This window comes from Branchiostoma lanceolatum, chromosome 11 (genome assembly GCF_035083965.1).
Source record: "Branchiostoma lanceolatum isolate klBraLanc5 chromosome 11, klBraLanc5.hap2, whole genome shotgun sequence".
Taxonomy (NCBI): domain Eukaryota; kingdom Metazoa; phylum Chordata; class Leptocardii; order Amphioxiformes; family Branchiostomatidae; genus Branchiostoma; species Branchiostoma lanceolatum.
Window position 1 is genome coordinate 12,513,645 of NC_089732.1, and position 14,226 is coordinate 12,527,870.

The 14,226-nt window shown below is 41.1% G+C and overlaps 3 protein-coding genes across 3 annotated transcripts; all 3 read left to right on the forward strand.

The window, feature by feature from the left end:
* Positions 1-591: 591 nt before the first annotated feature.
* Positions 592-4,041, forward strand: LOC136445262 (fatty acid-binding protein, liver-like). The gene is made up of 4 exons (XM_066443167.1): positions 592-899; positions 2,021-2,187; positions 2,926-3,039; positions 3,342-4,041. The coding sequence occupies exons 1-4, from the start codon at positions 815-817 to the stop codon at positions 3,390-3,392; spliced, it is 417 nt and encodes a 138-aa protein (XP_066299264.1). The 5' UTR covers positions 592-814; the 3' UTR covers positions 3,393-4,041.
* Positions 4,042-6,548: 2,507 nt separating this feature from the next.
* LOC136444262 (fatty acid-binding protein, liver-like) lies at positions 6,549-8,743 on the forward strand. The gene is made up of 4 exons (XM_066441776.1): positions 6,549-6,745; positions 7,279-7,473; positions 7,655-7,768; positions 8,505-8,743. Exons 1-4 carry the CDS (start codon positions 6,668-6,670, stop codon positions 8,553-8,555), a joined length of 438 nt encoding a protein of 145 aa, XP_066297873.1. The 5' UTR covers positions 6,549-6,667; the 3' UTR covers positions 8,556-8,743.
* Positions 8,744-9,630: 887 nt separating this feature from the next.
* On the forward strand, positions 9,631-13,518 carry LOC136444236 (fatty acid-binding protein, liver-like). The gene is made up of 4 exons (XM_066441746.1): positions 9,631-9,896; positions 11,135-11,304; positions 12,338-12,451; positions 12,972-13,518. The coding sequence occupies exons 1-4, from the start codon at positions 9,812-9,814 to the stop codon at positions 13,020-13,022; spliced, it is 420 nt and encodes a 139-aa protein (XP_066297843.1). The 5' UTR covers positions 9,631-9,811; the 3' UTR covers positions 13,023-13,518.
* Positions 13,519-14,226: the final 708 nt, after the last annotated feature.

The following is a 14,226-nucleotide window of genomic DNA, read 5'->3' on the forward strand; positions in this document are numbered from 1 at the left end:
AATTGTCATGCAATAAAGTTCTTCTTCTTCCCCTATCACACAGCACGTAAATCGATCGCCCGAGTGCTGAGTCTGCGAGTTCTAAATGACATTCTGGGAAGTTATTCGTCAGGTGCAAATGTCCTCTAGATCATGACGATTTTAGGGATCGACCGATGTTCGCAAGTCCCCATGCAGCTTCCAATGTGATAGGGTGGATTGTTCGGCCCCAAATAGGTGTCTCTTTTTCAATTTTGAATTCGGCGACTTTCTTGCGATCGATGAATACGACCGAAGCTCTTCGACTGCGCGGAAGAGGCTTAACCCAGGATGAGTGCCTGATCTACTCATTATCTAGTCTTAATCACATTTGGGAATCTATTGGGCTCGGCCCAAGAAACACCCCAAAAAGATGGCTTAACGCTTATCTTAATTGGACCGGATCCTTTCAAATATACTTTATCATTTCAAAATCCAGTGAATACTCCTTATTCGGCTTTTATCTAGATGGAATTAGTTATAATACACTCAGGCTATTTAAACTGAATTTAGCAACAGATTAATTGTGAAACAAAGGCTGGGGACATGTGACTGCGTAACTCAAGGGAATAGTTTGTCCACAGAGATGTATCCTGATTGGTCACAATATGCGACGATATGCAAATTACCATTCTGCGCGTGCGTACTACGTTGACCACGCCTCCAGAGGCTAAATCTTTTAAAAGGCCTGTCACACCTAGATACGCCCCAGAAAAGCTCAACTGTGCAAGAGTGGCAAAGATCCTGGTCTTCTTTCCTTCTTCGACGGACGACGAGCCGAATCCTAACTTCCAAAATGCCTCTTAATTTGGAAAACTTTTCTGGTACCTGGAAACTCTCCAAGAAGTCTGACAATCTCGCGCAGGTCATGCAGAAACTTGGTAAGTCATTTTATTTTGTAAAACGTAGGGCAAGTAGGAACCCGGAAAGAAACCTAAATACATTTCGGTCTATAAGAGTTTAAAATTCCGCTGCATTCCATTACAAGACTCTCAAACATGTGACATATGTAACTGAGAAAGAGAGGGATATCGATAGATATCAACTATGCAGGAAATGTGAAGCTAATTGAGGATAGAAAAAATCGAGTGTTCTGTTCAATGGGTAGCAAGGTTCTCTTATTTACCACCGCATCATCTCACCATTGTTGCTTAAAGCCGGCGTCACAATTCATGCGAGCCTCGGCTGACTTTGTAAATCGCCCGAAGCTCGCCGAATTTCAAAATCGCCCGAGCGTCGACCGAATTTTCCGATGAAAATCTCGGGTGACGTCCGTCGAACACTAAAAACTACAAATCCCCCATGAGATGGTACCATCTCTTGGACATGGGCGAAGTCAGTATCGACTAACCTGGTAAAAGGCCAAATATTTGGATCAACTTTTATTTCTAAAAATCGCCCGAAGCCCGCGTAATCGACAAGACGTCGGCCGTATTTCGGCCAAAAATGTACATTTGAAGCTCGCCAACACGTCGGCCGAGCTGAATTTCTTATTTGTGACGGGGGCTTAACAGTTATGCATCAATACTTAACGTTTGGGACTGCATTGTAAGCAGTGATAGCTTCAGTGCACTGTGAACCAGTCAGTATTGCCCTGATGAAGATGACTGACAGTCATCGAAACGTCGGCTCTTGTAAAATACTTGGTTGTAAATAAAAGAACCTTGCTATTCAGTCATTCGCCAACCTGATGAAATTATTCACGGATGTTCTGTTGAAATAATTTTTAATTAAGATTTTAAAAATTTTAATAAAAATTTTAATAAAAATTTTAATAAAAATTTCAATAAAAATTTCAATAAAAATTTTAATAAAATTTTAAATAAATTTTTTAATAATTTTGATAATTTTGATAATTTTGATAATTTGAACAATTTAACTAATTTAAATAATTTAAATTAGATTTTTAATAATTAAAATCATTCACGGATGTTCTGTTGAAATTTCAGTCATTCGCCAACCTGATGAAATTATTCACGGATGTTCTGTTGAATGTTTTCAGGGGAACCACAAGCGCTCATTGAAAACATGGATTCGGTAGAAGTTGTGGTAGACATCAAGGCATCTGGTAACACCTATACCATGAAGTATACTGTGATGGGGAAGGCCAGTGAAAGCACCTTCACTCTCGGGACAGAGTGCGACGATCCGATCACACCGAATAAGAAGGTAGGAGATAATAGATTGATAGATACAAAGATAGATAAATAATAAATTTATTTTAAGTTAGATAGATAAATAGATAGATGTCATAGATATGACTGTAGATTATTGTTGTACTGATAATTGCAAATAGAGAAAATTGGATAGGATTTGACTGTTTTTTTGCGTTCCTAACGCGCCTAATTGGGCCAAATTGCGAACTCAAATCATCTCAAAACGGCGCAAATTTGTCGGCTGAAATTACGTTTTTGTCTTTTTAATCACACAATACTGTATCTGATTATGAGCCGATAAAGGGAAAATCGATATTTTGGTTTAGATGTCACGTCGCAAGGCAATGTCACCGTAGGGAAATATTGGCGAAAACTCACAAAGTCGCCGCGATTATTTGGCAGAATTAGGTATTGTAGGCACGTGTAGTTTAGTTAGATACCCGCTTTAAGGAAAATACGATCGTGCAAATAGTTAGCATCATGCATGATCATCTACTTTCGATATCAATCTTTTGTCCTGAGATTTTATTTAGAATGTTTCCTTGTGAAAACAGACAGTTTAGTACGGTGGCCCACAAGAACGGCGATATTTTTTTCTGTCTTGGTTTATTTATTTATTTTTTCCTGCGTGAATTTTTTTATAATTTTTTTGTGGTTCAAATGTTTTTTTTTTTTTTTTTTTCCAATGTTTTTTTATTGGTTCAAATCTTTTTTTGGTTGGGCATATAACAACCTTTTTTTTGCCCTCTAGGCGACCCACACCATTGATGGGGACGCCCTGATGATCAACTATTCCAACCATGACGGGAAGGGACTGGTGGTCCGTAAGACCCGCCGACTGGTTGACGCCAACACCGCCCGCACGGTGAGACAGTTCACGATTTTTCACGATTTTGTTTCAAACTAATCTTGCTAATTTTCATATTGACCAACCAGGCATTTGTTTTATAATGATTTCACTGATTTCAGACATTGCAAATCAATTCTTTTTTGTCTTGCAAGAAGTGTACATTTACCTTGAATCATTCAAATCACAAGGAATAATGATGTATGTACTTACTGATGGCAAGAAAATAGTTTCCACGGAATATTGGCAAGAATTATATACTTGATTTAGATTGCAATGTGACTGTTTAAATAGTTTGTTGCATTGGTGTTGTTTTGTAGGAATACAAAATTGGTGATCTGGAGGGATTCTATGAGGCCAAGAAGATCTAGATCTAGACCTCGGCCGTGATCGTAGCCGCGAGCGATCCAGCACAGCGTCGTTCCAAACAGACCGGGGGCATGCCGAACTGACGTCACACTTCACGAACCTGCCACCTGACATCCAGACTCGCCGTGGTTTGGACGGACTCCCTTCGGGGCAGAAGGTACTCTCTGCCGCCGGGGTAATCATTGGCTCGCGGTAAAAGTTTAACGCGGTAGGATTGTCCAACCCTCTATCTCGTAAAACTACTACCGGGTACCAAAGTTTACCCTGGCAGCACAGAGTCACCTCTCCCCCGAAGAGATCTTTACCAAACGACGGTGATCTGGGTGTCAAGTTACTTCCATTCTGTTTTCGAAAACTTTTAGTCAGTTTGTTTACACAGTTACCTGTTATATATTTGGTATCGAAGATTTAAAACCTAGAGTGATTATCATCCTACGGACCACTGGGAGATTACCCCCTGCTCAACTTAATTCCACCTAGCCTCCTACCCAGTATTGTTAAGCTATGCCCGCTTCACAAAGTTGGTTGTGTGCAATGCTGAACAAGTCTGGACACCAGGCTATTAAATTTCTATTAGTCTTCACGTTTTCTTGCATTTGGAATGACATGAGCAATGTGTCGCTGAATGAAATAAAGAATTGCACGTATCAACGCAGTTTTCCTCTCTTTCGTAGTCTGGTATCATACAGGAGAAGGAGAGTGGTGTGAGTGCATGTAGAGTCTTTTATAAAACGGCTCAGCCTGTTTCAGCAGAACAAAAAGTGCGCAGGGCATGAGAAACGTTCAACTGTAAACATAATATAGCCGTGATCACAGATCTTGCAGATACTCGTTTGCAGCAATTGATTCCACAGGGAGAGTGGTTTCCTTGAGAAATAAGTCGAACTCTTAGGTAGCTAATCACCAATTAGGTAGCTAATTACAGTGGATGGAGGTGTCAATCCGTAGGGACACTGGGGGGTTTACACAAGAAAGCCGTCTCTGGGGACATGTGGCACAACGATGGACTAGAGGGCAACGCGCAGTTAATCTTATCTGTTTATAATATAATGTACAAAAGAGTTGTGTTCAGGGTGTCATATAATCTCACCTCTAGTCTCAGTCTTTTTATGACCTGGGAGTTGTTTGCTACTCCACGCAGTTGGTGACGCTTCCTTGATGTTGCTGATCGGCTACTTTTACTAAACACATTTGGGGGAGTAAAAAACGGTAGGACCATATTTGGAGTAAGGGCTATTGTAAGGCTAAAACTTAATATTTAATGAATATGATTAGCAGTTTGCTATTTTTCCTCCTATCAGCAATCACTTTGGTATTTCAAAAGGTGCCCTTTGGGGTTAACACACAATGCCTTGGATACACAAAAAATTCCCTACCATTAAGCCCCCCTCTAACTGGACCCGAGGCACGCTGGCGGCGTTGCTGCGTCCGAAACTAGATTTTTGTTACCCTTGAATCTATAATGGGAATATCATTCAAAACGTACAAGTATGACCAAAAAGACAACAAAACACACAAAGCTTAAAGAGATCCGTTTTTTCTCTCGATGAAATTCGTTGAGTGTTTTGTCAATTCGATCGGCCGCAGCGACGCCGCCAGCGTGTGGCGGGTCCAGTGAGAGGGGGGCTTAACCGAATGGCAAGCGATAAACTGACACCAGATAGTTGTGTTTTTATCTACAAACTAGAGTTCCACGACCTCATACCTTCGCCAAATGATTTTAACCTTTATGACTGACGTATTAGGAGTGTTTCTCATCAATTATAAATCATACCAGTTGATTGTCTTAAGATATAACATGTCCAAAGTATGAGCTTATCAAATTATGAGCTTAACAAAGAAGGTTATGATAATATCTATCATCAATTATGCAAATGAGGCCCTTATTAGCATAATTTGATTCGACGATGTTCATATTCACATAACTTCCCGATGCCACAAAACAAGTATCAAATGTATGAAATTACCGTCATTTTCCAGTGTGGAATTAAAGAAGTTATTCATTAAGTATGCAAATTAGGCCCACATTTGCATATTTTCTATCTATCAACATTCCTCTCTTCCTCAGTTACAATTTGAAGTCATATCATGGAACAAAGCAGATTTTTAAAGTTGCCTCATTAATTATGCAAATTAGAATCTGATTTGCATAATTATCGTCCAATCATACAAAGCACCACACAAGCTATCAACATACCAAAAATCATGACCATCCATCAAGGCCATCTTGTTATGGTATTTTCTCGTTAATTATTCAAATGAGGTCTTCATTTGCATAGTTCATATCAATTAATATTTCTCTCTTCCTCAGTTACACATGGACACATGTTTCAGAGTCCTATCAAGGAATTTGGCGGATGTACAAACTTTCCTCATTGATTATGCAAATTAGATAGTGATTTGCATAAGAAGTATCTAATCATGTACATCATCACTCAAGCTATGTACTGACCAAAAATCATTACTATCCATCAAGCCCTTCTTGAGTTATTCCCTTTCAAAGTCAGACGCAAAACCTGCTCCTGCAGTTCCAAAAAAGCCGCTAAGGGGCCCAAACCCATACCACTTACTCATTGTCCAAAGATCTATCTACCACTCAAAAATCAGTTCCATAGCATGTCCAGAACACGAGATATCAAAACAGGAAGTTCCGCTGCAGTACCATAAGAAGCCGCTAGGGGGCCCAAAATCTAATCGTTTTCAGGTCTCATCAAAACCTACCAACATACCAAATACCAAGACAATCCATCAAGGCGTTCTCGAGTTATGCTGTGCCCCTACAGACACACACACAAACAAACGCTACCCTCTGCATAACCTTCTCGGCGAAGGTAATTACTAACTTAAAGATTAGGTTAATGAAGGACCATCTGGGATTACAGGAGAAAACACTGTGACAGCACTAGACAAATATGCCATACATCCGCTGAATGATGAATGCACAAAGGCTGATGTTGTCAAAGTAGCAAGTTTTTGTTAACATAGTAGTCAGATAGGTGTGTCAAATGTCTACGTATATTGAAGATAACAAGCGTCAGGTAGAGACAGGTGGTTGTCAATCAGTGGTTACTATGTTTTCTCACAACTGTAGGGTGTGACAACTAGTCAATATTTGAGGGGGGGGGGGCATGTGTACTTAGTTCTGCCCACCTCCCGCTTAAATAGATCGTGGATCTTGGGTACCTCCCACTTAAACTCACACCTGCTAGAGATTCAGCTCGTCAAGATCCCTGTCTTTCTTAAATCTCTCGACTGTAAAAAGTTAACTAGCATTAAGATGCCGTTTGACTTGGAGAGATCTTCTGGCACATGGAAAATCGGCAAGCATTCCGATAACTTCAAAGAAACTCGGTACGTTTACTTTTTATCTTGTTGTTGCTATGGATATATGGTTTGAAATAGGGATGTGTGTTAAAACGTACCATCAGATACAGGAATCTGTAACAGGGGTTTAGGTACAAGTCAGGATCTGTACCTGTACTCTTCAATGATAACAGAAACATAAGTGAACTGTTGACAACTTGACGATCTAGCACAGAACTAGCCTGTGGCTTGTGTCCTAAATTTCCTAACACTACACCACGATTGTTGTGGGCTTGAGGCCTAACCGTTTTCACTGTACGTTCGAATCTCAAATCAACGCCGTATTATGATATTTTTATTCTCGTCTTTTCCAGTGCTAATTATCAGGGGGTGTTGTAGGATTTAGTCGTCTTTAGTCACAAATAAGTACACACCTTGAGCAAGTATTATAATAATGCATTAGGTATAATACCTGGGGAATCGAGACCCGAACCTGTACCGATACAATTTTTGCCGCAATGTACCAGTACTCACCCTTAATTTAAAGTAATGGATGATGGTGTTTCAATGCAGAGAATATGACAGTTGAAAATGTCTGATTCCTTAGGTGTCCCGGCTGAGGCTCTAGATATGCTTATAACATCAGAGGTTACTGTAGAATGCACGGTGTCTGGTAACACATTCACTGACAAATCCACGATGTTGGGCAAGACTACGGTCAACACCTTTACCTTTGGAGAGGAGTGCGAGGAAACCGACCATACCGGCACGAAGAGGAAAGTGAGTAGAAAATTTGTTATCTTACAAGATTCCTGTAGGAAAAAAATCCAGTCACGAAATCACACGAATTCTTTAATTAGAATATGTTCTGGACTACGTTTCTATATGTAGAAAATCGTATGTGTGCATTATGCATTCTTCCAGGGACAGTTAAAGACATGAACTTGTTTTGTATCTACAGGTGACCTACACTATGGAAGGTGATAGCATGGTTTTCGTTTACCCGAACCATGACGGAAAGGGACTGGTGGTTCGTCAGGCAATGCGGTGGACTGACGACAAGACCATTCGCCATGTAAGACTGCGTCAAATTGTGGTATAAGTTTCGGTAGAGAGAGAAATAAGCAAATCCTCTTGCATTGTTATCGGATGGGTGTGCACTCGCGTTTTCTGAGTCGACTCCAAGGGCCTTAGTAATAGAGGGAGGGGATTAATTCCAACTTTATAAAATAAGCATTTCAAAATATGGATATTGTCTATCTAACCACAGAAATCACACAATTTGGGCAATCATTGGTCTCTAACCCCCCTGTACATACCCCTTGAAGTTTGTACATGTTCTAATGGGCCTAGTCCATTTTGGCAATGGGGGTGATTTGGGAATAGTTTATATCTGTGTAGAGAATAGATTTGGGGTTCAGATATTCACTGTAATGTCTTCTTATTATCTCAAAGTACTAGTACTTTAAGGCATTAAGTATGTTTGCTAGCATACCTTTATACTAGTTTAGTACATTGTCATGGTACTGACTTCAAGGAGTATGTACAGGGGGTTAATATTGAAAAAAAATCTACATTATCATATTCAGAAAGACGGCCCCCAGGTGCGTATTCCAGCAAAAACTGCACTTTTGTGAAATAATACCTCCCCCTATATAGTAATGATCATGATGATGAAAAGAGTCCTAAAGTTTCTTATGGGCCATTCGTTGTGAATATGGCATTTGAATGTGTTTGTTGCTATTGCGTTTCCAGGAATACAAGGTCGGTGATCTCGCATTTGAATGTGTTTGTTGCTATTGTGTTTCCAGGAATACAAGGTCGGTGATCTCGAGGGATGGGCAGAGGGCCAAAGGGTCTAGATCATCTGGCTACGATAACCTTCGGAGCCGTTACGTTTGGCTGCGGTCACCACGTGCTTCCGGCCTTCTACTATGTGACACTGTATCACACTACAGATAGAGGACGCATTTACATAATTTCCAGTCTTAACTCAAGCTTCTTTTGAAAATATCAACGTCGTTTCTAATAAATCAAAGAAGTGAGCACATGCATTGTTTCATCTCTTTCGCAGTCCGACCATTTATGACTTTTAAAGTGATAATTGGAATCATAAAGATTCCATTTTGGATTCTATATGGTTATTAACTTGACAGGTGTCACAGTAACACTCACCCGTTTAATCATCTAGACCCTAACATAACTAGGTCTCAGTACGTATGACCTGGGAGCTTTCCGCTACACCACGTAGTTGGTGACGCTTTCTTCGCGTTGCTGATTGGCTACTTTTACTAAACATATTGGGGCAGAGTACACAACACCATATTTGGAATAAGGGTTGTCATAAGGTTAAACCACTCTTTCATGAAGGAGATCAACAGTTTGCTAATCTTTCTCCTATCAGTAAACTCTGTACTGTTTAAGAGATAATCTTTTGGGCCGAGAGTATATTGTATCTGGGATACACAAAAATTTGAACCTTTACTGAATGGCAAGCGATCGACTGACTCAACAGTAGAAACCAGATATATAATGTATTTTCATCAACACAGTAATAACTGAAGGTAGGCCTAACAAGGGTTTCCATTGAACGTAGCGACAGTTAGCTACCAAAGTACCGTATCTGCTTAAAAGTAAAGATAGTTTCAGAGACTTTTTTGAGGCCGTAACGGCAGTGGGTTGTTATTATTCGCTGTGTCTAGGGTATGGTATTGGGAGGCGGAGCCCATTCCTCTCAATCCACCTCTTTTTACTTCCCCAACCGAAGTCAGGAATACACTTAACACCTGGGTGGAGTGAGGAAAGTCGTGTAAAGTGCTTTCCCAATGACACACTAGTACTGCTAACCATAAATGCCAGGGGGTCAACCCGTGACCTCTCAATGTCGAGTCCTATATCCTCGACCATACACGCATGCGCAGCCATTCACCGTATTTGCTTACAGGTGAGTAAATGTACCCATGTGTCAATATTTGGGCGAGACGACGTGTACCTCACCGGTCACATCACCAGCTGACCTTTCATGCACCGGGTCCCACTTCGATTCACCCCTTCAAGCCGTTGAACCTGTCAAGAAACCTGTCTGTCTAGAAGAACGTTATAGCCAATCACCCTAAAGATGCCGTTCGACTTGGAGAAAATATCTGGGACCTACAAGATCACCGGGCAGTCTGACAACTTTGGAGAGATCATGCAGAAACTTGGTATATTCTTTGTTGCTGTAACTCCGTCATGGTTTAGAGAAATAGGGCATGTTAGAAACTACACCATACCTTATCAGTTATAATAACAGATATAGACATACCAGACCAGTTATATTGTCGCCGTGCAGCATGTATTGTAACACTGATATTTATGTTTTGCCCATAGTTGCACAGGATACTATCAACTTGATGCAAGCCTTGAAAAGCTTGGTGCAAGCCTCCGTAACGGTTTAGAGAAATCAGGCATGTCAAGAGCTACAGCCATACCTTATCAGTTATAACAACAGATATGAATATAACAGACCAGTTATATTGTCGCCGTGTAGCATATATTGTAACACTGATAATGTTGTGCCCATACGTTGATAGAACACTATCAAACTGATGCAAGCCTTGAAAAGCTTGGTGCAAACCTTGTGTATTATGGAAGTCATTCACCCAAGATCAGTGTACTATAGTCTTCAACTGGATCTACTTGTATATAGTCTGTCATCTGATACCTTGACTCTGTGATCTTCTGTGTATTTAGATTATTATTTTTGCATATTAATGTGAAAGACAACCTCTTGAAACAACGTTTTGGAGATGACAGGAATTGTCTGATAAGGTGAACAAAGGAAATGCCTTGTCATACCTGTACGTGCTTAAAATGACCTAGCAGTCGTCGACCTTTGACTCAGTGCCCTCAGTTACGAAGACGACTTATTCCTATTTAAACATTAGCTAGAGAATGGTGATTAGGCTACACCAAGTAATTTTTATGGATGACGTCCGCGCGCGCATTGATTTTGGACTGTTCCCAGAAAAAAAACCCCAAGAAATTCCGCTTCCTGTAACTTTGATATAACGTTAATGTGTTTCTGCAGGCTTGCAAAATCAATGGGATATGGAAATAAACAGGACAGGACAACAACTGCTGTTCAACTTCAACTGATTTATTAAAACTATTGCTGTTTTCATGATGAATAAAAGAATTGTTAGTTGTTACACTGTGTACTCTCATTCAATTTGTGTCCTAACATGTGGCGTCGACTATTATATTTCAAATCTAGGCATCTTGTTTTTTTCGGCCCTTCTTATTTTTGTTTTTTCGAGCTCTCGCATTAGATTTAGGGTCTCCAAAGGACGTCATCCATAAAAATTTCTTGGTGTAGCCTTATAACATATCTATACACACAACAACAACTATGTCATTAGCAATCATGAATATTCATAAGACAATATCAATTTTTCTTCAGGAGTCCAACCTGATGCCTTGAAAAAGCTCCTTGCCTCAGAGATTACTAAAGAAGTGACAGTGTCTGGTAACACGTTTACTGATAAGACGATACTTGGCCGGGAATGTGCGAACACTCACACACTGGGACAGGAGAGTGAGGAAACGGACGCAGCCGGACACAAGAGGAAGGTGGGTGGAAGGTAGCCTCCGTTGCAGGCTTCCCCACGGCTATTCTTTAACTTATCGGAGGGCCTGCATGGGGGGGTCCCGACAACGCTCTACGCTAAATTCGGAGGGCCGGCTACGTAATACGCTAAATTCAGAAAGCCTACCTACGCTCTACGCTGAATTCAGAAAAGCCTCCCTACGCTCTACGCTAAATTATGGAGTGGTCAGCAACGCTCTACGTAAAATTAAAACGGCCGATTACGCTCTACGTAAAAGGGCATGCAGGCCCTCTTATCGGGGCCAGGTTCTTTGGCTGGGGGGCCGTATTTGCTTTGGGACCTTACCTGCTGGAGCCCCGTATCTGCTTGGGATCCTGTAACCGCAGATAAGAGGCCCCAGCAGGTACGGTCCCCAAGCAGATACGGCCCCCTCAGCCGAAGATCTGGCCCCGATAAGTTGGAAAAATCGCCATGGGGAAGCCTGCAACGGAAGCTAGGTGGAACGTACAGAACACACGCCGTCTGAAAAGCGGATATCGCACAGGACTCGCCAAATTGCGCAAGGCATTCGCAAAGTGGAGCCAATTTGTCGCCTAAAATTGCGATTTTTTTCAAGCACTGACACTAGATGTTCTTAATTCACCCGTCAAAAACTATGAAAAATGAATAAGAATTTAGCCAAAATCAAGTCAACTTGTCCACAACAATATTTTCTACACATGACAGGCGCATGTACCACATCATTTTACCTTAGAAGGGCAAAATGTACCACCAAAGATGGCATACTATATTGTAACATAGGCTTATCATAGGCTCACAGCAACCTGAGCATGACCCCGAGCTGACCCCGGGAAATTCAAAATGGCCGCCGTAATTGGCAAGAGGTCTATTGGCAAAATGAAGCAAATGGGAACAAAATGGCACAATAACTGCATGTCTCTTTTTGATGCATCTGTATCATAGTACATAGTGTTGCTTTTTAATTCAGTGGCAGCACTGCGATTTCTGATAAAGTTATCTCACCTGAGTATACTTATCATGCTATTTTCTTACAGGTGACCTACACCGTGGAAGGCGACTACCTGGTGTACGTGTACCCCGACTATGACGGAAATGGGCTGGTTGTCCGTCAGACACTTAAATGGACGGACGACAAGACCATACTTCATGTAAGTATGGTTACTTCAAATTGTGGTGTACGTTTCGGTTGACACTGGGTTGACAGTGAAACAGGTGGCGTCGTGGGGCGTAATGGTAACAACATTCAGCTGCCAAACAAGGGGACCCGGGTTCGATCCCGGGTTTCGTCCAGACATGTCTGGACATACGCCCCGACGTTTCGCCCTTGGGAAAGGCACTTAACACAAATTTCCTCACTTCACTCAGGTGAAAATGAGTAGCTAGGTTAGGGAAAGGACGTTAAATGGAGGTCCCGTGTTTGAGGAGAGCCACACCCCACGGATGTTAAAGAACCCACTACACCTTTCGAAAAAGAGTAGGGGCATGCCCCGGTGTGCGATGGTCAAAACCTTACACTCGGACATACGTGGTCTCGTAGAAGAAGCTGAATTATCTTGACAAGTTATGGTTATCAGGATTTTGCTATATATTCTTGAAAGATCATAATCATATAAGAAGATTTGGTGTGAATATTAGGTCTGACTTTGGTTTGGGTTATTGTTCTTCTAGGGATACAAGGTTGGCGATCAAGAAGGATGGACAGAGGCTCAGAAGATTTAGACCCAGGCGTTGACAATAGCGGAAATAATCCGGCACCCTGATTCACTACTAGCTTCAAGAATACCACAATCATGTACGCAGACGAAGAGGAAAACTTACATCCACTCAAACTATTACGAATGTACCTCACATTTTTCCAAATGCGTTGCAGAAGATTCTTACTTTGTATAAAAATCCATAGTTGAAGATCCTAACTATGTGTATTATTACCGTGATTTTGATAGTCAATCTGTTAATGTTCTGACATCAAAATGCAAATGGCTCTCATGTGTATACACCAACTCAGTTCAGACGTTTAATCTTCAAAGTAGTGCAATAAATAAATAAAGTTTAAAGTCTTTAATATACTATTAGATAGATTACAAAATTCTCTATCGTCTATTGCACAATGTCATAAAAGTCCAGCATTAAGGGGACGCCCCAACTTTTTTGGGGTCTGAAGGCGGAGGCTCTTGCTACATTAAACACACATTAAACGACACTGTCCTACACAATGCATATTGTGCAGCGCCGTATCTGCTAAAGCCCTCCCCCTCTCACTGGATCTGCGGCACGCTGGTGGCGTCGCTGCGTCCTAAACTGGATTTGTGTTAACCTTGACTTTATAATGGGAGTGTCATTCAAAACGTACAAGTATGACAAAAAAGACAATAAAACACACAAAGCTTTAAAAAAAGGTTCGTTTTCTGTCGGTGAAATTCATTGAGTGCTTTGTCAATTCGATCGGCCTCAGCGACACTGCCAGCGTGCCACGGGTCAAGTGGGAGGGGGGCTTTAATACCCCATTCCACAAGCTAGTGCGACGACTACTCTGCGAGCTAAAATGTGAAGGAGCGCTCAATACATTTCAGAGATAAAAAACGTGGCTATTTACGCTTCGTGTGTTTTGTGGTCTTTTCAGTCCCCCTTTTACATTGTGATAATATGCTAATTATGAAGTCAAGTATTAAACAAATCCAATCTAGGTTGCAGTTCGATCACCGTCGAGCTAAATGCGGGCCCTTATATCACCCGTGGTCTAATGTGGCCTTACCCTTTCGTGGATTCTTTTGTAAGTGAATTAAACTTCTTTAATTTTAGCGGGGGTTTAATTCCATTGATTAATTGAAAGACCACTCGAGTGAAGTCTGAATTAAGTGAAACCGCGGTATCAATTAGATTGTCAACAACTTGAAGCATTGAACTGTCGTCAGCAAAAAGAAAA